Source organism: Ranitomeya variabilis, chromosome 5 (genome assembly GCF_051348905.1).
Source record: "Ranitomeya variabilis isolate aRanVar5 chromosome 5, aRanVar5.hap1, whole genome shotgun sequence".
NCBI classification, from domain to species: Eukaryota; Metazoa; Chordata; class Amphibia; order Anura; family Dendrobatidae; genus Ranitomeya; species Ranitomeya variabilis.
In genome coordinates, this window is record NC_135236.1 from 101526697 (window position 1) to 101550800 (window position 24104).

The window sequence follows — 24104 nt, forward strand, 5'->3', positions numbered from 1 at the left end:
GCTCTGCGTTATAAACTTCTGTGAAGCACCTGGGGGTTATAAGTGCTCACTATGCATCTAGATAAGTTCCTTGGGGGGTCTAGTTTCCAAAATGGGGTCACTTGTAGGGGAGCTCCAATGTTTAGGCACACAGGGACTCTCCAAACGCGACATGGTGTCCGCTAACGATTGGAGCTAATTTTCCATTCAAAAAGTCAAATGGCAAGCCTCCCCTTCTGAGCCTTGCCATGCACCCAAACAGTGGTTTACCCCCACATATGAGGTATCGGCGTACTCAGGAGAAATTGCCCAACAAATTTTAGGATCCATTTTATCCTGTTGCCCATGTGAAAATGAAAGAATTGAGGCTAAAAGAAATTTTGTGTGAAAAAAAAGTACTTTTTCATTTTTGCGGATCAATTTGTGAAGTACCTGGGGGTTTAAAGTGCTCACTATGCCTCTAGATAAGTTCCTTGGGGGGTCTAGTTTCCAAAATGGGGTCACTTGTGGAGGAGCTCCAATGTTTAGGCACACGGGGGCTCTCCAAACGCGACATGGTGTCCGCTAACGATGGAGATAATTTTTCATTCAAAAAGTCAAATGGCGCTCCTTCCCTTCCGAGTCTTACCATGTGCCCAAACAGTGGTTTACCCCCACATGTGAGGTATTGGTGTACTCAGGAGAAATTGTCCAACAAATTTTAGGATCCATTTTATCCTGTTGCCCATGTGAAAATGAAAAAAATTGAGGCTAAAATAATTTTTTTGTGAAAAAAAAAAGTACTTTTTCATTTTTACGGAACAATTTGTGAAGCACCTGGGGGTTTAAAGTGCTCACTATCCTTCTAGATAAGTTCCTTTGGGGGTCTAGTTTCCAAAATGGGGTCACTTGTGGGGAGCTCCAATGTTTAGGCACACGGGGGCTCTCCAAACGCGACATGGTGTCCGCTAAAGATTGGAGCCAATTTTTCATTGAAAAAGTCAAATGGCGCTCCTTCCCTTCCGAGCCCTGCCGTGCGCCCAAACAGTGGTTTACCCCCACATATGAGGTATCAGCGTGCTCAGGACAAATTGGACAACAACGTCCATGGTCCAGTTTCTCCTTTTACCCTTGGGAAAATAAAAAAATTGTTGAATGTGGTTTTGAGCACCTTGAGGGGTGCAGTTTTTAGAATGGTGTCACTTTTGGGTATTTTCAGCCATATAGAACCCTCAAACTGACTTCAAATGTGAGGTGGTCCCTAAAAAAAATGGTTTTGTAAATTTTGTTGCAAAAATGAGAAATCACTGGTCAAATTTTAACCCTTATAACTTCCTAGCAAAAAAAAAAATTTGTTTCCAAAATTGTGATGTAAAGTAGACATGTGGAAATGTTATTTATTAACTATTTTGTGTCACATAACTCTCTGGTTTAACAGAACAAAAATTCAAAATGTGAAAATTGCGAAATTTTCAAAATTTTCACCAAATTTCCGTTTTTTTCACAAATAAACTCAGAAATTATCGACCTAAATTTACCACTAACATGAAGCCCAATATGTCACGAAAAAAAAAATCTCAGAATCGCTAGGATCCGTTGAAGCGTTCCGGAGTTATTACCTCATAAAGGGACACTGGTCAGAATTGCAAAAAACGGCAAGGTCATTAAGGCCAAAATAGGCTGGGTCATGAAGGGGTTAAACCATTCGAGTGTTGCTTTAGCAGTATGCTTTGGATCATTGTCTTGTTGGAAAGTGAACCTGTCTCAGATCACTGACAGACCAAAACAGGTTTTGTTCAAGAATACCCCTCTCTTTCGCGCCATCCATTTTCCCTGCCCCTTCTGCCGAAAACATCCCCACAGCATGTTGCTGCCACGTTTCATGGTGGGGGATTGTTTGGCACCAGACATAGCGTTACCTTGGTGGCCAAAAAGTTCAATTTTGGTCTCATCCGCTCACAGCACCTTCCTCCACACATCTGGAGAGTCTCCCACGTTTTTTTAGCCAACTCAAAACAAGTCTTACAATTTTTGCAAGTAAAGGCTTTTTTTTTCTGCTCACTCTTCCATAAAGGCCACCTCTTTGGAGTGTACAACTTAGGGCTCATGCTCACATGCGAGAAACTCAGATGAGTCTCGCACATCAATACCTGGCACTCGGATCGGAGCGTGCTGCCGCACAGGAATACATGCAATTGCACGCTCCGCTCCTGAGTGCCAGGTATTGACGTGCGAGACTCATCTGTGTTTCTTGCATGTGAGCATGAGCCCTTATTGCGGTAGTAGACAGATTCTCCAGTTCCTCCTGGGAACTCTGCAGCTCCTTCAGGGTTGCCTTTGGTCTCGGTGCTGCCTCTCTGCTCCCGGAGGGCCTGAGAATTTGTGGTACCATGATCTTTTGATGGTGCTCCAGGGGATCATCAGAGATTGGGATATTTTTTTCCCTAACCTAACCCTGGCTTGTACTTCTCAACAACTTTGTCCCTGACTTGTTTGGAGATCTCCTTGATCTTCATGGTGTTTGGTTAGTGGGGCCTTTTGCTTAATGGTGTTGAAGCTAGTGATAAGGGAACGTGTTCGGATAACGTGTTATTCCGAGCATGCTCGGGTGCTAACAGAGCGATCTTGGCATGCTCCAAAAAGATCTTCAAGCCCCAGCGGCTGCATGTCTCGTGACTGTTCGACAGCTGCAACACATGCAGAGATTGCCTAACAGGCAGCTTCTGTAGCCTTTCAGAAAAGGTGTGTATATATGGACAGACCATGTGACGCTAAGGCTGCGGTCACACCTTCAGTATTTGGTCAGTATTTTACCTCAGTATTTGTAAGCTAAAACCAGGAGAGGAACAATCAGAGGAAAAGTACAATAGAAATACGTCACCACTTCTGTATTTATCACCTACTCCTGGTTTTGGCTTACAGATACTGAGGTAAAATACTGACCAGATACTGATATAGTGTGACGGCAGCCTTAGATTGCAAACAGGGAAGGCTCCCTTCACTATGGCCACGTTCACACGTTTAGTATTTCACATCAGTATTCGTAATCCAAAAATCAGTAGTGGAACATTATAATAGAAACATGTCACCACTTCTGCATTATTCCCCCACTCCAGTTTTTTACATTAGTATTTGTAAGCCAAAACTGGAACGCGTGAATGTAGGCCAAGCATGTGGCCTATGAAAATAATTAATTAATTGCAACAGAAATTTTTCAGGGCTTCATAGCAAAAGGCGTGAATACATATGCACATGACAATTTTTAGTTTTTTGATCCCATAAATTGAATGCCTATATTTTTCTCATTTCACCAACTTAGACTATTAGGGCTGATGCGTCACACACAAATATTTAAACACAGGTTGTAATGTAACAAAATAGGAAAAAAGCCAAGAGGGAAGAATACTTTTGCTAGCCACTGTGGGGCTTGTTCACATTTTGTGTTTTTCACATTTTTAAACAGAAAGTCTGCAGTGTTTTTTTAGTACAATCATTGTGGATGACATTTCATTAAATCTCCACATGCTGATAGGAAAATCCACAGTTAATTCACCAGTGGTGCAAATTTTGAGTTAAGGCCATGTTCCTGCTGGATTTTTTTTCATTGTACTTTTTGCCCCTTCAGAGAGTAAGAGGATTAGAACTCTAGCGCCACCTATTGGAAGTAGCAATCCTAACGAGCCTTGCCATATGACTTTTGATAAAAGTCAAATCAGAATCTCAATTTGCAGACTCGTGTTTCAGGGTTTTACCCCTCGTCAGTGCAAGACAAGAGATCTGATTTGGCTGTATGAAAGGCCTCTGACTGGGGTCAAAGGGCTCCTTCTCACTTGCGAGAAATACGTCTGAGTCTCGCAGGTTAAAACCCTGCTCTGCGCCGGCACTCCAGAGCGGAGTGTGCGGCCGCACAGCAATACATGGAGCCGCACGCTCCGCTCTGGAGTGCCGGCGCAGAGCAGGGTTTTAACCTGCGAGACTCAGACGTATTACTTGCAAGTGAGAAGGAGCCCTAAGGGGTAAAATCGCAAATGAAGATTTTGGTTTTGCTTTTATCCTAAGTCATATGGCAAGGCTCTTTAAAGCATTGCATGACCTACAAGTCTCCTTACACTGACATGTCACTCTACACAAGGTAAAATGTTACCCCTTTCTGCAAGTTCACGCACAGATATGCTGTGATTATTGCGTTTTTGAAGCAGAGTATTTTATTCTTGTGAGCAAGGCAAATTAAGGCCTTCTTTACGTGTACAGTGTGATGCAATGTGTAACCTGTTGCCAACTATGGGGGAGATTTACTACAGATAAATATGGCCAAACGCTTGATATAAACTGCAATAGCGACAGTGCCACCTACAGACCATCAGCTGGAATTGCAGTGCAACACTGCTGAGGACACAATAAACCAGCTAGTGTCACAAGTGCTTGTCCCGAAATCCCTTCATTAATAAAGCACACACAGACTAAAGGATAGGTAAATGCATGTACATGTCCAAATGTTTATTGTTTCACAGAATCCAAGTGTTTTTACAAGCACTGTACGCATCTTTGGTCCTTTGTAAACTTCTTTGACGAGAACAGCATTTTTCCATCTAATGGAAACTTTGACATTTCTTTCCAGTTAAAATAGAACATAAAGTAAGACAACACACATTCAACATTAAAGTACCAACGTCTCATCTCCAATACAAAACAGATAAAGATTTAAAAACAAAAAAAAGGGACGTGGAAAAAAAAAAAAAAAACATAGAAAAAAGTCACATTGTCTTTCCTATACATGTTCATCTCTAGTAGTGCACGTAGGTCTCCAAAAGCCTTCATTTCATATCTTGGGGAGTCTGCCTGTACGTGGTTGGGAAGGTGCATGGAACAAAGATACGGCTTTGGGGATGGGGAAAAAAAGGGTCGGTTTTGGTTTTTGAGCTGCGTCAAATATTGCAACTTTGCCTCATTCACTTGAATTGGGATGAGCCGCAATACCAGACCGAGCCAACATACAATAGTGGCGCTGTTTGCAAATTAAAGAAAGAAAATGGACCCCTGTTCCACACTTGTACAGCCCCTTTTAATGTGCCATAGAAAGGCATAACGACATCACATGTGAGAAATGTGTGCACTTTACAGAATTAAGCCTTCGTCAGATGCGCCAGACGCAGCATTGGCGCCCAATCGCACCTTACATACGGCTTCCGAACGAGAGACCTTAACAGGCTGTCAGAAAGGACAATTTCACAGTTACTTAATTCCGGATGTCCGTGGTGGTTCCAGGACAAGCCCTTAAAGGGGTCGTCTGGCCATGGAATATCGATGACCCAGCTAGAGAACAGGAGCAGGTCCGCAGGACATTACAGCGGTTCCATATTCGGACAATTTACATCCGGCCGTCTGCAGAGCTAACAGCTAATGGGTGGTGGTGCTGAGTGTCGGACCCCCACCGATCAGCTATTGATGACTAATCGTATGGATACATCAATCTTGGATGCCCAGACAACCCCTTTACTGCAACGTAAACTATCGGTGTAAAAAGGTAGTTTCTATAATATATGTATATAAATAGAAGGTGAAGATAAAAGGCCAATTAATCTGAGCGAAGCCGAGGATCAGATCCTTGCACATGTGGAAAACGGTCATTTCATTATTTGCTAAACCGTAAAGGAAGTCCAGTACCCACAAAAGGTATAGAAGAACCATCAAGGATCTAGATCCCATGCCCCCTGCTGGGTCACCGGACAGTGAAGCCGCAGGTGGGATTGCAGTCTGTCCAGCAAGACGAGAAAGCCACAAAGACGGACGAGAAACAAAAAAAAAAAAACAAAAAAAAAAAAAAAAATCATCAATAAGGCAGGAATATGAACCAGACTGATTGAACCAATGTGGAATGTGACGCCCTGGCCTCCTGGAATATCAGGAGGGGGAGATTTCTTCTATTGCGGTAAAATGGTGACTGGCTCCAGTATTCTCATGATTTACAGAAGACACGCGACTCCCGGTGCACAGGTTGCTCCTAGTCCTGCCATACAAGACCTGATGCTGGCTGTGTGATGTAACCACTTGTGCTTGTGTGACCGCGTCTTACAACGATTCATAAGGAGCCTGGCTGTGTGCAAGGACAGGACATGGCCTCGTAGCCAGTGATGAGAGAACGTGCTTGGGTGCTAACCGAGTGACTCTGGCATGCTCGAATAATACGTTCCAGTCCCCGCGGCTGCATGTGTTGCGGCTGTCAAACGGCGCAGGGACTCGAACATATTTTTCGAAGACGCCTTATCTGAGCGCATTCGCTAATCACAGGCCATGTCTACGTTGCGGTGACCATAGAGTAAACAGACAGAGTTATAAAGTGCAGGACTTGGCATGACAGGAGTCGCTCCAAATCACCAGACCTCTGTCCCGGTTACTGCAGCTGGAGGGAATGACTACTCTACAGGTCGTGATCACAATAAACTATGATTCTACAATATTCTGCCCTGCATCATTTACAAGGTGCAGCGAGAAAACTACTAATGGATCGAAAACGGAAAAAATTTAAAAAAGACAAAGAAACATAAATATAAAAGTAAAAATTATGATAAAAAAAAAACAAATTAAAATAAAACTTTTAGAAATATAGTGTCTTCTGTTGCGACTGCTGAGGATTATTCTACGGTCACCGACTTGGCCAAGTTTCTAGGACAATCCACCTACAGGAAAAGAGCGTAATAGATTAACAGCGGGGCCCACTTTATAACATGGATATCTCAGAACACATCTAAATATCTTCATGTCCCAACAATACAGAAATAAAAATATAACTCACGTCATATCCTCTGAGCACGGCAAGATGGAAGGCGAGGAGCTGCAAGGGGATCACGCTCAGGATTCCTTGGAGACAGTCTACTGTGTGCGGTACTTTTATTGTGCGCTTGATTGTGTTAATGGTTTCTGTATCCTCTTTGTCACAGATCACTACAGGACGACCCTGCATGGAAAGATGGTGCAATCATGTAAAAACGTACATTAATACGTAGGTCAGTCTTCCTGTTTTTTTGGCCTTGGACCTACCTGTCGTGCCACCACCTGCTGTAGAGCATTTTGGCACTTGGTGTAGGCGTGATCTCGCACGATGATCATTATAACCGGCATAAGTTTGTCAACCAGAGCCAGCGGGCCGTGCTTCAGCTCTCCGGCCAGGATCCCTTCTGAATGCATGTACGTGATTTCCTTAATTTTCTGCAGGGAATAAAAAACAAATGTATTATATCCCCTTGTATGAAAGGCTCCGGGTACAAGTGGGCAACTAAAGCAGGGGGACACGCACAGCACAACAGTGGGGTAACCTGCTAAAGGAGGTCTTATAGAATTATTGCAAAAGCACATTTACTTAGAGGGTCAAAAAGAAGACTGCAAAAGCTCTTGGATAATAAAGAATCGTAGAAACTGGTAAATATAGCAACACAGGACTATCCGAACAATGCCGGCTAATCGGCCCAATACAGCAGCCGTCTGCAAGAACCTGATTTCTGTATAGTGATCCAGTGTTGCAGGATCATTTCCCCTAAAGGGATCATCAACTTTTTTGTATTTTCTTTTTCTTAAATGCATGTATTTCAGAACTAAAAATTAATTTTGCACTTGGGCTTCATTAAAAATGTTGCACCATTTGCCTTCTCTAGCCTAAGTGAAGAAAAATGGTAACGGTGTCAGTGTTTTGGATCAGTTTGTCATTTATGCGTCCATTTTTTATCATAAGTGTTTATCCAGGCATGGATGAAAAAAAAAAATAAAATTAAAAGGTTCGCCTATGCTCGGCAATGTTAAACTTCAATGGCACATGGATGCCATCTGTGTCAAATGTGTTTTTCACGAATCCAGACTTGTGTTGGGCATGTGCAAAGCACCATAATACTGGGTACGGGTGATATGCGTGAAAAAAAACGGATACCATATGTACTGGAAACACGGACGTGTGAAGGAGGCCTTAGTGGCTGCAGAATGAATTACCATCTTCGTTCTGATGGTCTGACGGGAGAGTTTGTAATGTTTATCCTATTTTTTTTTCCTCCACTTCTGAGCATAGTCTCCAAAGCGAAACAAAAAAAAAAAATAGGCATTCTCCTTGAAAATTATGAACACTGAATGGTGCAAAATTTTCAATAAAATCCAATTGCAAAAAATTTTTTTATTGTCTCACATATTTAAAAAATAAGTAAAAATCCACCACCACCGATGTCTCAGATGATCCAGGGTGACAACTCTACCTACCAGGGCTCCTTCCAAGCATGTGGCATAGTGATATCCGCGCCCCATAATGAGGACAGACTTCTGCTGGTACAGCTCAGCCGCCAGCTTCTGGATCTCGTCATCGAGGCTCAGGACTTCTTTAATGTTATCTGAGCAATAGAAGGAGATTAGTCCGGGAACGCAGACAGAGCAGCTCAGTGTTATCACCCCAATCTCTGGCGTAGGTGAGGGTCTAACTTACCTGGTAACATCTTCAGGCCGTGCATAATCTGCTTACGTCTGTCCTGCATGGATATGCGGTCATCACAAACCATGAGTGCAAACATGACGAGTGCCACAAACTGGCTAGTATATGCCTGAAGAGAGAGAACTGGTTTAGTATACACATGAAACCTGATCCACAGGTTATAAGCCCCCTTCCACAGTATGGAGGACACCGCACTGTGCATACGGACAAGACTGTAGGGAGATTATTCACTGAGATGGGACCATAGCCCCCACAAAATGATCTGAGGGTCAGCGCTCACCTTTGTGCTGGCCACGCCGATCTCAGGTCCGGCATTAATGTGAACCCCACAATCGGTCTCCCGTGAGATGGAACTGCCAACAGTATTTGTGATGCCTACAGTCAGGGCACCACGCTCTTTGCAGTAACGCAGCGCAAGTAAGGTGTCTGCGGTCTCTCCTGTGGAAAAACGGTAGGTTGTAAAGCACAAAAGAAAAAAAAATATATATAATAGATTATCTATCTATATCTCAAGAGGTTATGGATGAACTAGGCACACCGACCACTCTGGTGGCCATTATGGGTGTCACCCATTTTCCCAAGTAGGACATCTGCCCATCAGTGCAAAGACATTTTCCAATGCACGACATTCAGATCAGCACATAATTCTCTATATAAACAGGAAAATATAAAAGAGTAACGACTTACCTGACTGACTTATGAAAAAGCACACATCATCTCTGAAGACTGGGGTGTTCCTGTCCAAAAAGTCACTGGCCAGCTCCACCATGACCGGCAGTTCCGTCAGCTCTTCTAAAATCTGCCGAGTCTGTGGGGAGAGATGATTGTCCGTCAGCAAGGACTATCCTCAATGGACCCTAGAAGTCTACCCCCGCCCCGTGCTGCACCCCTTTTATCATTTTGGCTCTGACGTTAGCACTATAAAAGGTTAAGTTCACACCCTGAGTGAGGCCAGATCATGGCCGACTTATGCACAGGATGTGGCCGAAAACTGCATGAACTGCAGACTGCTGTGGTTTACAAATGTCAGCAGCTAAAACCACAGAAGTGGCCCCAATTAGTCTATATATTATCTCAGTATTCTTGCAATTTTCATTCTGATCACTGGGTCTTTTTTTAGTCTCTTAGGCTACTTTCACACTAGCGTTAACTGCAATACGTCGCAAATGGGTCGTTTTGCCGAAAAAACGCATCCTGCAAAAGTGCTTGTAGGATGCGTTTTTTCTGCATTGACTAACATTAGCGACGCATTTGCGACGCATTGACACACGTCGCAACCATCGTACGACGGTTGCGCCGTGTTGTGGCGGACCGTCGGGAGCAAAAAACGTTACATGTAATGTTTTTTGCTCCCGACGGTCCGCTTTTTCCAACCGCGCATGTGCAGCTGGAACTCCGCCCCCACCTTCCCGCACCTCACAATGGGGCGGCGGATGCGCTGGAAAAATGCATCCGCTGCCCCCGTTGTGCGGCGGAGACAACGCTAGCGTTGGGGACCTCGGCCCGACGCACTGCGACGGACCGAGCCCGACGCTAGTGTGAAAGAAGCCTAACTGCTCATCTTTTCAGATAGAGTTTTCAGCAGTTTCCGTATCATCAGAGGCAGGATTGCAATGACAGGTAACACCTCTGTGCACAGCTGATGACACAGGATCCACCATTGACAATAGGCTTGGTCACAGCTGACCCCGCTCCCCTTCCATTCACAATTACCTTTGCACACCCTCATTAGATGCGTCAATACAAAAGCTAGAGTCAGGGTGATCATTGTGGTTAATGTTATTTCCTGAAAAAGGAAATTAAGGGTCTAAAAAGCCCAGTGTGAAAAGTGCAATATCTAGAATTTGTATTTTTACTAAAGACTAATACGGAAAACTAGATCAGTTTTTGTGTTAAATGTATTTTACAATTATTTATTGAAACATTAGGTCATTTTCTGATGACACATTCCAGTTAATGAATCGGGGGCCAAAGTTTTGCACACAGAAATATAAGGGGCAGGGTGCAATCTGTACATGCGGTATATAGACCCTAAATGCTGCACACAATATGAGACACATTACAGAGCGCTGAACTGAAAGTATTAACTTAGGGTGGAAACAGACCGCAAAATTCAACTGGTTGCCAATAAAAAATATTTTCAGCAAACCAAAATAAGATTAACCCCTTTCCTATGTATTAATCCATAGACCTGATGACAAGTCCTTGTCCTACCAGCACTTTAATATTTATTATTTAGTTGTACGTCCAACACTAGAGCTCAGCTTTTATATCCTAAAAGGGGGTCTCTACCAGAATGGATAGTTATCACCCATCCACAGGATGGCTAAGAAAATTATGTTCTCTGGGAGCCAACCATGGATCACTAGAAACAATGACTTGAGAGCCGAGTGCATGTAAAATCTCACGTCTCCTTTCAGTCCTGACTAAGATACCCCCCCCCGCCCATTAGTGATCGGTGGGAGTCCCAGCAGTGTGAATCCTCAGCAATCAGCCTTTTAGTCACCTATCTGCATGTCATTAATGATGCTAATTAAAAAGGATTTCCCATTAGCAGTTGGACACCACAGGGGTCCGTAATGGACCCTCTTCTTTTTAAACACATTTATTTAGAATTTCAATCTTTACAGATGACACTAAATGCTGCAGGGTAATCAACTCCGAGGATGATAATGTAATATTAGAGGGATTTATGCAAGCTGAAGGCTTGGGCTGGAAAATGACAATTAAAGTTTATTGTACATCATGTAAGGTCATGCACTTGGACAGAGGAAATCATTCTACATTTTATGTACTAAATTGTAAAACACTGGGTAAAACGGTCAGTGAGAGACTTGGGTGTATGGGTGGACACAGTGGCGGATTATAATGAGGTCAATCTGGGTGGTAGCCCAGGGCCCAGTGGTGTGGGGGGCCCTGGGCCACCGCTCAGATTGACCGCCGCCATCAGGGAATTACTGCCCTGACTGGTGTATGGGCCCGGTGGGCAGAGGGGGCCCGCATCGGGCCCCGTCTCATCTGCTCACCGGGTCCCTACCGGAACTGCGGCAGTTTAACACATAATGTCATTATCAGTCGCCGGCGAGTGCGCGCTGCTGGAGGGGGCTTCGCCGCTGGAGCGCGGACAGGTGAGGAGAACTATTTTTTTTATTGGGAACGGCAATCCGGGGGGCCCGGGGCAGAGATGCTGGACACGCTGGGGGCAGAGATGCTGGACACGCTGGGGGCAGAGATGCTGGACACGCTGGGGGCAGAGATGCTGGACACGCTGGGGGCAGAGATGCTGGACACGCTGGGGGCAGAGATGCTGGACACGCTGGGGGCAGAGATGCTGGACATTGGGAGCAGAATGTAGATACGGGGCAGAATGAAAGACATGGGGCAGGATTGGAGACAGATCGTGCAGGATGGGCAGGATGCATACGATGGAGACTGATGGGGCAGGATGGGGAGATCATATGGGGCAGAATGGATACTCATAAGGGCAGGATTGGAGAACATATGGCTGGAGCCAGGAATGAGATACACGGGGGCCAAGATGGGGAATATTATTACCATTGGGGCTAATTAAGGGATATTATAACTGCAGTGATGTATTTATTTTATTTTTTGAGAAGACTGTTTTAAATGGGGGGGCGGTCCTGTTACTGTGTAGAGTGACACTATGTCGCCTCTTTTTCTTCATGTGGTGTAATGTAGAAGTTGGGAAAAATTAAGTAATGTGTTCTGCAAGCGGAGCTCGAGATAACTGTGTTATTTCCTGCAGAGACGAGTCCTGGCTGGATAAAGTGATGGCGGTCTGTGCTGGATGAAAGATGAAGGACTTCACCTAGAGACGTCACTGGTGAGTAAGTGTTACCTATACACTGACACTATACACTGTATACTATATATAGAGCTCCTGTGTATAATGTCACCGGTGATCACTGTATTACCTGTACACAGACACTGCATACTAAGTACAGATCTCCTGTGAATACTGGCACTTATGGTGACAGAATTGTGTTTTGTTTTTTTTTTCCTTCCTAACTGAAGGGTAAATTGACTAGATCAATGGATGTTTCACAGGTTATAGTTTCACACAGCAACTATTTTTCTGGAATAATCTGGTTCAGGTATATGATGACTCCGTGGCATGACCCCGTCGCATGACCGGGGGGCCCACAGTGTCTGAACAGCCCGGGACCCTGGCTACCCTTAATCCACCACTGGCTGGACAGCAAACTCAACTTTAGTGACCAGTGCCAGGCAGCTGCTGCCAAGGCAAATAATATAATGGGATGAACGAAAAGAGGCATAAATGCTCATGAGGAGAGCATAGTTGTGCCTCTATAGAAGTCACTATTGAGGCCACACTTAGAATACGGTGTACAATTTTGGATACCAGTGTATAAGAAAGACATAGCTGAACTAGAGCGGGTGCAGAGAAGAGCGACCAAGGTTATTAGAGGACTGGGGGGTCTGCAATACCAAGATAGGTTATTACACTTGGGGCTATTTAGTTAGGAAAAGCGAAGTCTTAGGGGCGATCTAACTACAAATATATGAGGGGACAGTACAAAGACCTTTCTAATGATCTGTTTACACTTTAGCCTGCGAGGAGGACAAGGGGGCATCCTCTACGTCTGGAGGAAAGAAGGTTTCATCATAATCACAAGTGGTGGTGTTTTACTGTTAGGCTGAGTTCACACGTAGCAGAATTTGCATGCATATACCCGCAGAAAACTAGCGTTTTGCAAGCATAATTAGCTTGCAGAATGCTAGCGTTTTCCAAGCGATCTGTAGCATGTGGAAAACTGACTGACAGGTTGGTCACACTTGTCAAACATAGTGTTTGACAAGTGTGACCAACTTTTTACTATAGATGCAGCCTATGCAGCATCAATAGTTAAAGATCGAATGTTAAAAATAATAATAAAAAAAAAAGGTTATACTCACCTCAGCGGCTTCCGTTCCTAATGCTGTGTGTTCAGGACCTTCCATTGACGTAGCGGTCACGTGACCGCGGGTCATGTGACCGCGACGTCATCACAGGTCCTTCACACACACCTCGGAAGCCGCTGAGAAGGTCGGGCCGCCAGAAGGTGAGTATATCGCTATTTTTTATTTTAATTCTTTTTTTTTACCACTTATATGGTGCCCAGTCCGTGGAGGAGAGTCTCCTCTCCTCCACCCTGGGTACCAACTGCACTTGATCTGCTTACTTCCCGCATGGTGTGCACAGCCCCGTGCGGGAAGTAAGCAGATCAATGCACTCCTATGTGTGCAGAATCGCCGCGATTCCGCAATTTTAATGAACATGCTGCGTTTTTTTCTGCATTGCGATTCCGCTCAGGAAAAAAATGCAGCATGTGCACAAAAAATGCGGATTGCATTCTGTTACATAGGATGCTTAATGTTAGCGTTTTTTCGCGGTTTTATAGCGAAAAACCGCGAAAAAAACGCAAAAAATCTGCTACGTGTGCACACAGCCTAAGAGCAGTGAGACTATGGAACTCTCTGCCGTATGATGTTGTAATGGTTAATTCACTGCAAAATGTCAAGAACAATCTGGATGCCTTTCTTGATAAATATTATATTACTGGTTATTGGCACTAGATTCTGTGAAGGGGCGTTAATCCAAGGAACTAGTCTGATTGCAGTATGGAGTCGGGAAGGAATTTTTCCCCTAATATGTGGCAATTGGCATCTGCCTCAGGGGTTATTGCTGTATTCTGGATCAACATGTTGGGCTATTTGTTGAATTCATTTGACTTATATCTACCTTAAACTGGGAAAAATACAACTACTATGAAACAATTACGGTATGTCTATGGTGATGTTTAAACCCAAGTAAAAGTGCTGTAACATAGTGCAAGTAAGATCCAGGCGGCTTTTGTGCTGCAACCAGAATGGCAAGGCATAAGTTAAACTTCAATCTGTACCCTTGAACGGTGGTCATCTAACTATGCAGAGGTCATCTGAACACCCCCATAGGCACAAAAGGGGGTACAAGCCTCTGAGTGCATTCAGCAGATGTAAGGACGGTGCACACGGGTTGCAGCGTGTCACACGTTTTGCAGCAAATGCAATGATGCACAGGACAACCCACATACTTCACCTGTATGGAACCAAACAGTGTCTACTGCCTGGCACGTTTATTGGTATGGAACAGGCAGAGAGCAAAGGTTTGGTCTGCAGCCTGTGCCGTGGATTTGGCTGGAAACAGACTAGCGTATGACATCTCATGCGAGAGCAGCGAATGCAAGGTGCTAGTGACATTCGGCTCCAGCTCTGCTACGAGCGTGATCAGAGTCAGAAGGGCTGTGGAGTCGGTAAGCCAAACCTCCGACCCCTCAATTTCCATGACACCGACTCTGACGCCACCAAAATGGGCTCCGACTCCACAGCCCTGCGAGTCAGTGCTCTGTGCTTCAATCTTCGGGCATGAGAGCATCACAGCACAGGTACGGAGGAGACGAACAAAGTCATTTCTCCATCTCCTCCATCAGAATGCACTTGGATGACATCCAAGTGCAGTGCGATGTTTCACTCGCACCCACAGACTTGTATGGGTGCAAGTGAGCCGAGTCTCGCTGCCACTCACAGCATGCTGCGATTGCCTTCTCATCCGAATCGGCATGAGAAAATAATCGGAGATCTGAGCTGCCCCATAATATAACACTGGTCTGAGTGCTGTGCGAGGTTTTATCACATAGTCGTGTTATACGGTAGTGTGACTCCGGCCTTGCAATAAATGTGCAGAGTGCAGTAAATTATTAAGCCATTGTTGGCTCCAATGGCACATGCTGCACGTCTGCCAAATTAATTAATTAAAATTCAGCATTAAGACTTCTATAATAAATTGCATTTTAATATTTAAAATAATACAAAATGATTTACAACTAGACAAGACTTAGCCCATAAATCCTAATACTCACAGCCACTCCAGCATGGTAACTTGTCCCACAAGCGATGAGGATCAGTCGTCGGCATCTCTGGATTTCTTTAAGGTGATCCTTCAAACCTCCCAAATTCACTGCAAAAACAGAGTTATCATTGTACATGGGTTTCTATTAGGATAGTTGGTGTATACTAAAGATACAGATAGGCAATCCGTCAAAGTCAGGAGGTCACCACTTCTTGAGTGACCGTTCTGGTCAGTTTCCTTCTGTCATTGTTCTGCGGTTTACATTGTTACATACAGAGATAACAATGCATTTGAGCAAGCACAAGGCTGGGGAAAATGAGAGCCATAATAAGGAGAACTGTTCTGGAAACTGCTGGGGTGAAGGATTGCAATAATGCAGGACTGATAATAGCAGCTTGGTCAGAAGCCGAGAAGGAGTGAGTAGTTAACTGCTATACAGAAATCAATGAGCTGGAGAGAGCTGACTGGAATGCTAGAAGTTAACTCCTCTCCTGGAATGTAACTACACAAGCTGTACACTATGTAAGATAAAAGCTCTCATTGCAGGAGAATGACAACAGATAGAAAAGGTAAGTCAATTGCAAATTTGCTTATTTTCATGCTGTCTAACTAAAACAATTTCATATCATGAGAATAACTCTATATGAAGACAACAGTCAGCTGGATATACCAGTTAGGTCATCAAAGTTCACTCGTCCTCTCATGGTGTTGACCACCGACTCTGGCTGCTCAAAGATTTCTTTCTGCATGAAAGAGCTGAAGTTGCCTGTAAATCAAACAAGAAAATGTAATCCGTTAGTAGTCATTATCTTGTGAACATCACGCCTTCTAATTCCATCTTCAGTGCTGCAACTACAGTCATCCATCCTGCACTCACCTGGAAAGATATAAATCACTCCTTCAGACTTGTGGCCTGACACCTGCACATCTGCCACGATCACTGCTATTCTCTCATTTTATAGCCTTTGACATCACACCCTATTGTGCTGCACCTCATTCTTGCCTCTTACCACCACGCCCGTACAGACCATCTCAGCAGGTTACAATGGCTCCCTTAAAGGTACACCCCTTCTGATGGAGACTCGCCTCTATGCACAGTTCTAACCTTTTTGCCTTATGATTAGGTCATCGGACAAGTGTGATGGAGCATCTAATAGTTCATGTTTTGTTAACCTTTAAATAATCTGTCAGCTCTCCTGACATGTCTATTTTAGGGAGCATAGGAAACGGAGTCATTCAGCATCTGGTTTTTTTGCAACGGCGTATAAATTTATATGTAACATAGTGAAAGCTTCAAAAGCAGAAGTCCCCAGAAAAATGGTCAGGTCCCTTCTTTTAGCTACTTCAAGGCTTTCAAGTCCTGAAACCGTTAAAAGAAGCATTAAAGCGACGAGCTGTGCAGAGGTTCATTGTGTTTGGTGATTCTTCAGGCGGGTTCCAGACAGAATCTGCATAAAAAAACTGACCCATGTGCACATACCCCGAGTGTGACCAGATAGGTAGCGATCCTCCACAGTATAACGTCCAATCAGCGCAGCAAGCATCATGTATAGGGACGCACCCCATTGACAAGTGGAATTGTAACACCCAGTTGTCAATTTATTCATAAATTTATAGAAGGAATGACAGGAATGGTGCAATGCAGAGTGAGGGTGCATTCACATTGCTCTTATCTGCACGTTTATGGGTCCCATCAGGGCTTGCATCCAAACACCCCACAAAACGGGATTGGGACGTATGCGCTAACAGGACCATAGACTATAATGGTGCAGACAGAGTGAACGTGCACTCTGCCGTGCATCATTTTCAGGATTATACACCTACTGGAGATGGACACCCAGACACTGGTCTACTATATCTGAGTGCACGTCTCCTGTAGGTGTATATGCCCCAAAAACGCACACGTTCACTTGGCCAGCACCATTATCATCTGCGGCCCCTCCGTGCACACGTCTTAACCCCCATTTTGCAGGATGTTCGGACGAAAGCCCTGATGGAACCAACGAACAAGTTCCTGAACGCAATGTGAAAGCACACTCAGAAATGATGCTCCAGAATTTTATGCCGTATACAAGCATTTACTAAACATGTCAAGAGAGTCGGTAGATCCTCTTTAAAAGGGGTAGCCACAGTTTTCCACTCTGACTGCAGATTTGTGAATCCTCAAATCACGTGCAGGGCGCTTTGTTAATATTCACCAGTACCAGAGGCGAGACTGCAGTCATGTGGCCACCAGTATGGAATATACAGTACATACTCCCAGACACATTCCAACTAGAAGTGCACAGCCTCGCTCATTACAAGAGGCTGCGCACGTCTAGTTTGTATGTGGCTGGTCGTATGCATACTGCATATTTGCAGTCACATGACCTCTTGATCTTGCCGCCAGCATCAGTGAATCATCACAACGTGAGGATTTACAGGTCTGAAGTCAGAGTGACTACATACTTTAGGTTTTTCTCAAAACAAACCCTTTTAGTGTTTGAAAATCTGAGCAATATAATTGTCAGATGATCCCAAGGAAAATTGTAGATTTATGTCCCTTGTAAATGCCAAGTATAAGGTATGCACAAGACCCTTAGATCATCACACAAGCAGCACCAGCCTGACACTTACCCTTCATGATCTGCTGCAGCTCCATCTGCAGAGTCTGAATGGCGCGTGCTGGGTGATCTCCGGCACTTCTCTTAATGCGATGGATAGAGAGACGGCCGTCCACAACAGCAGCCACATCATCGTCTTCAAGGTAGATGACCCTGTTGGTGTGTTCAATCACAGCACTGCAATACAAAGCATCGTGTGGGTTTATCGGGCCTCACATTATGGGAGCATTCAGTAGAGCCCATTTTAAAACATCAAACTTTGCAAGCAGGGATCCCCGAAGAACATCACATGTACTTCTGAGGATGCACATGCTTCTGGCATGATAATGCGATTATGGTGGGCTTTTGAATCTCAAAATGGGCAGATATACTATATAAACAAGAAGCATTGGGACACACACAAATCATTGAATTCAGAGTCCTCATTCAGACCCATTGCCACAGGAGTATAAATCCAGGTCCTCATCATGCAGTCTGCCCTTACTAACATGGCTGACAGAATGAGGTCACTGATACCAGCATGGTCCTGCAACTGGATATCAACAACTCAGATCATGGAATGTCTTCGCTCCTAAATAATCCACCATTACCTGTGACTGGTATTATAGAAAAATGGAAGGAACCACAGCAACTCAGCCATGTAGCGCAGACCACGTAATGTTACAGAGCGGGGGTCACAGAGTGCTGAGGGACAGTGATAGAAGTCACCAATGCTCTGCTGACTCCATAAATAAAGATGCCGAGCCTCCTCATCAGCTCAAAAACTGTGTACATACCATGGATTTCCATGGCTGAGCAACTGCATGTAAGCCTTACATCACCAAGGACAATGCCAAATGTCAGAAAAAGTAGTGTAATGCCGCAACTAGACTCAAGAGTAGTAGAAAAGTGTTTTGAGGAGAGACAGGTCAAGCTGGTCTATCTGGCATCTGATGAGCCAATCTGGGTTTGGTGAATGCCAGAAGAACATAACCTGCCTAAAGCGGTAAAGTTTGGTGGAGGAGAGCTAATGATCTGGGACTGTGTTTCAGGGCCGGTCTAGGCTCCTTAGCTCCGGTGAAAGACAAAATTAAGACTTTAGAGTGGCCTAGTCAAAGTCCTAACCTGAATCCGATTGAGATTCTGTGGCATGACCTTCTGTGGCATGACCTTCATGCTCGGAAATCCTCCAATGTGGCCGAATTACAACAATTCTGCAAAGTTGAGGTGGGCAAACTTTCTCCAGAGCGTTGTAAAAGACTTATTGCCAGTTATCGCAAACGCTTGATTGCAGTTGTTGCGAAGGGTGGCCCAACCAGTTAGGTTTAGGAGGCAATCACTTTTCACACCAAGACCTGTACACCACTGAACAACAGTTTACATACCCCAGCAGAATTTTTGCTTTCTAGCTTTCCTTTTTTCAGAGAATATGAATGATAACACCAAAACTTTTTCTCCACTCATGGTTAGTGGTTGGGGGAAGCCATTTATTGTCAAAGTACTGTGTTTTCTCTTTTTAAATCATAATGACAACCCAAAACATCCAAATGACCCTGATCAAAAGTTCACATACCCCATTTCTTAATAACGTGTATTGCCCCCTCTAACATCAATGACAGCTTGAAGTCTTTTGTGTGTAGTTGTAGAGGAGTTTCTTAATTTTCTCAGATGGTAAGGCTGCTCACTCTTCTTGGCAAAAAGACTCCAGTTCCTGTAAATTCCTGGGCTGTCTAGGATGAACTGCGCGCTTGAGATCTCCGCAGAGTAGCTCAATAATATTGAGGTCAGGAGACAGAGATGGCCACTCCAGAACCTTCATTTTGTTCTGCTGTAGCCAATGACAGGCCAACTTGGCCTTGTGTTTTGGATCGTTGTCATGTTGGAACGTCCAAGTATGTATCATGCGCAGCTTCCGGGCTTATTAAATTTGCCTCCAGTATTTGCTAATAACATGCTGCATTCATCTTTCCTTCAATTTTGACCAAGTTTCCTGTGCCTTTGTAGATCACACATCCCCAAAACATCAGCGATCCACCTCCGTGCTCTACAGTAGGAATGGTGTTCCTTTCATCATAGGCCTTGTTGACCTCTCTCCAAACGTAACTTTTATGGTTGTGGCCAAAAAGTTAAATTTTGGTCTCATCACTCCAAATTACCTTGTACCTTGTCTCTGTGCTGTTTTGCGTATTGTAGGTGAGATACTTTGTGGCATTTGCACAGTAATGGCTTTCTTCTGGCGACTCGACCATGCAGCCCATTTTTCTTCAAGTGCCTCCTTATTGTGCATCTTGAAACAGACATAGCCACTAGTTTTCAGAGAGTCCTGTATTTCAGCTGATGTTATTTGTGGGTTTTTCTTTGCATCCCGAACAATTTTCCTGGCTGTTGTGGACGACATTTTTGTTGGTCTACCTGATCGTGGTTTTGTTTTTACAGAGCCCCTGATTTTCCATTTGTTAATCACAGTTTGAACACTGCTGACTGGCATTATCAATTCCTTGGATATCTTTTTGTATCTCTTTCCTGTTTTACACAGTTCAACTACCTTTTCCTGTAGATCCATTGACAATTCTTTCGCTTTCCCCATGACTCACAAACCAGAAACATCAGTGGCTGGATGAAAGACACAAGGGTCTGTCTGAATCCCAGAAACTCACGCAGCTTTTATGCACACACACTGATTACAAGCAAACAGGTCACAGGTGTGGATGTTACCTTTAGTAGCCATTCAAACCCATTTGTGTCAACTTCTGTGCATGTTATGAGGCCAAAATCACCAGGGTATGTGAACTGACTGCCAGCTTGGTGCATTAGCTCCAGGTCTAGCAAACAGGTATGAAGAGCACATCTGAAAATTGTGAATTTTGTGAGCAGCCCTGCACAGAAGAGCAGATCTGGATGCACATATACTGGTCTTCGGGGTTTTGAGATGATTTAAGTATGGTATGCTGGAGACAAGATGACACCATCTGTCAGAGGAGGCGTTTGAAGCTGGATGCGATAGTGTCTTGGGAGTGCTTTATAGGAGAATACTGAATGGGGTATTGTGGGAACACCTGGATCTTCGTATACTGCTTTGGGGTGATTTTTGTGGAAAAGCTTTAGTTACCATTATGCCTGTAATAGGGGTTTTGGTTGCCACTACTGTGAGGGGGCGGGAGTTGAATGTGGCTTGCGACCCTCTCTCTGAGCTGAATATGGTTCTCAAGGTCAGAAACGTTGGGTATTTCTGATTTAGAAAGAGAAAACACAGTAGTTTGACAATAAATGGCTTCACCCAACCACTAACCATGAGTGGAGAAAAGGTTTTGAGGTTAGCATTTATATTCTCTGAAAAAAGGCCAAAAAAGCAAAAATTCTGCCAGGGTATGTAAATTTTTGAACACAACTGTATGTTTGGATTTCTTTTTCCCTTAATAACGACCTTCTTTTAAAAACAGCAATTTATGTTTACTTGTTTTATCTTTGTCGAATATAAAAATGTGTTTGGTGATCTGAAACATTTAACATGCGAAAGAATAGGAAATCAGTAAGGGGGAAAACACTTTCTCACACAACTGTACATACGAAAGGAATATATGAAACTGCAGTATCCTGGTGGAGTGGGTATACAGACGGCCTCCAGAATTTGTACTGTGAGTGCAGCCGATGTTTCTCACCACTAACCTGGCATCTGAGGCAAAGTAATATTCCACAGCTTTCTCGTCCACAGGGAACAGGCAGGTCGTGCTGTCCACTCGGGTCAGGGAGCAGCTTCCTTTCTTTTCCAACCCTTCAAAATTGAAGATGACAAAGTTTTGTTTATTGTTAGTGTTTGTAGATGAAAATAGTAAGAGAAGGGCAAGAAGAGTCCTTAGTCTGAAAATTTCAGCCCAACTGGAGGAAATACAGCTTGAAGCAGGAAAAAAAAAATAAGCAGAGTTTGTTATGGAAAGCATTCGAGCATTGAAGTTATGTGGTGGCAAAGGCTTCTATCCCAGACTGGTACACCAGGGTCGCGGCATGTGGATCTGCAATGATCCCATACTCGTACATAAGTCTTCTAGGCACATGTTCAGGAGGGGCCATTTCTTTGCTAGCAGCTCTCAGATGAGAGGCCATTTCTTTGCCAGCAGGCTCTCAATTGAGAGGTAATTTCTTTGCTAGCAGGCTCTCAGATGAGAGGCCATTTCTTTGCTAGCAGCTCTCAGATGAGAGGCCATTTCTTTGCCAGCAGGCTCTCAGGTGAGAGGTCGTTTCTTTGCCAGCAGGCTCTCAGATAAGTTATCCATCTTATCATTTTGCCAATGTTAAAACATCATCTGACAGGTCATAATTCTGTAGATGAATTTGGGACTTTTTAATAAGGCCCATATAAGAAAGTGCAATACTACACCTACAATGTACCAGCTGGGCACCAAGCGGTCGAGTGTGACTGCCTAGCCAATTCCACAACATAAGAAATGGTGGAGGTTATAAAGCTTGTAGTTCGCAGAATTGTGATTAGTTCCCAATATATAGGTCTTCCGTTAATTTAGCGAATGCAAAAATTCCCTGAAACGTAAGCAGAAGAAAAATAACATGACCTGATTTGACATGCCCAGAGAGGGATAGAAAAGGTAAGAAACGTTTTTGTTTTTTTGTTTTTTATAGTTCTGGTACGGTTTCCACAAATGTGAGGGCAGAATCTATACTGTGTAATATGTCCTAACTGATCTATGTAGCCTCGCTGTGCCACCAAATCTCGGCCTAGTAATATGAATGCACTGAAAAGCTCATTTACTCCGATGCTTGCAAATTTCAGACATAATTCTCTTTAAGTAGTTTGGGAAAAATTAGAATCGGCACAGAATTGGGGGACATTTTGGTTTCACTAGTAACTAGCAAAAAATTTTGCCCAAATGAGTAATAACTCAATTTATAGATAAATGGCACCACCTAGTGTTCAAAAAAGGGAATTGCACAAAGCTTAAATAGCATTGTGCTCCGCTAAAGGCATTGGAAGTCATCATGGCAGATGTTTGTATCTGATTACAACTAGAAAGGCAGAATATAACCACACTGATCTCTCTCCGACTCTTTACTGGAGAGGCAGAGTCTGATCAATGAGGGCTATATTGTTCATGATGCTGTATTATGGGATGGCACACAGATTGATCTCCATGGAGAACAGTACCAGAAACCAGTAATATGAATATAGTCCCTTTCTAAGAGAAGGCATATAATGCAATACGAGGCTGGTAAGACGGGCACCTGCATTCATTACAATGGGCAGTCCCTCTAGAGGATAATCGTTGCTTTGGGACACTGAAAATGACAATGAAAAATGCGACAGCACCAATCAGACAACACATCAAAGACACGGGCAAACTATGCATTGCAGCGATCTGGAATGCATATGTCACATACGTCGGCCGCGGGCACCCGGGTATGCACAGCCATCTAATCACATGAAAGGAGCAGACTGACAGAGGCCGGTAATATTACACGTTACAACCACACAACGGTGATTGTAACTGGATTGCAGTTTATAGAAAATCAATGGTGAACATTAGCGATAATGCATATGGACAATATACCATTAACCCCCTCCCCACCCTCCGTACTATGCCCAGCACAATACTACGCGTCAATGGGAAGCGATATGGCACATGCTCAGCCGGAGGCAGGTCTTCTAGTTACATCAAAAAGCAAGATACTCCCAAATATCCATCCGGACAATGGCGACTATACACGAGCTTCCTGCCCCATGTGGTTAGTGCCAGGGCTGCGTAGTTTATCACTGAAGTGAGTAAAGCCAAGGCCGTGCACGGGTCCCCGACTAGCCTGGCACCGGTCCGGCGGTGTATAATTACCTGAGCGGTACAGGATCGGGATGTGATCGGTAGATAGCTTGTGCTCGCTCTGTACACCCATCAAAAGAGGGCTACCCCTCCTAGAAAGCAATCACAGCATTAACATGACACACGCCAGACATCTACAACCGAATAGTCAATGATCCTCTATGAAAAAGGTTACCTGGTCCCAACAGCCTGGCCGGGGTAGTGCACGCTCTTAAATACTAGAGCAAAGGCACCTTCCTGTGAGATAAAGCAAGAGGACATGGTTACAGATCCAAACATACTGCTCTGATCCCGGGTCTACATAGGTGCTGGCCGCAGTCCAACATGGCAAATGCCACCATTGGTTATACATAGGAGCTGGCCACAGT

General features: G+C 44.1%; 1 protein-coding gene across 2 annotated transcripts in view; it reads right to left on the bottom strand.

Annotated features, from left to right (window-relative positions):
- Positions 1-4440: 4440 nt before the first annotated feature.
- LOC143775201 (glutamine--fructose-6-phosphate aminotransferase [isomerizing] 1) overlaps positions 4441-24104 on the bottom strand; it is a 46289-nt gene continuing 26625 nt past the window's right edge. Inside the window, exons 7-20 of one of the 2 annotated variants that reach the window (XM_077263050.1) lie at positions 23912-23973; positions 23749-23828; positions 23147-23200; positions 21581-21686; positions 17949-18112; positions 16003-16098; positions 15343-15440; positions 9110-9230; positions 8703-8860; positions 8417-8531; positions 8197-8324; positions 6997-7164; positions 6752-6913; positions 4441-6635 (exon numbers count right to left, since the gene is read on the bottom strand). In XM_077263050.1, the coding sequence (XP_077119165.1) occupies positions 6591-6635; positions 6752-6913; positions 6997-7164; positions 8197-8324; positions 8417-8531; positions 8703-8860; positions 9110-9230; positions 15343-15440; positions 16003-16098; positions 17949-18112; positions 21581-21686; positions 23147-23200; positions 23749-23828; positions 23912-23973 (1557 nt within the window). In that variant the 3' untranslated portion in view covers positions 4441-6590. The remainder of the gene's footprint in view (positions 6636-6751; positions 6914-6996; positions 7165-8196; positions 8325-8416; positions 8532-8702; positions 8861-9109; positions 9231-15342; positions 15441-16002; positions 16099-17948; positions 18113-21580; positions 21687-23146; positions 23201-23748; positions 23829-23911; positions 23974-24104) is intronic. The other variant, XM_077263048.1, reaches the window with a different exon arrangement.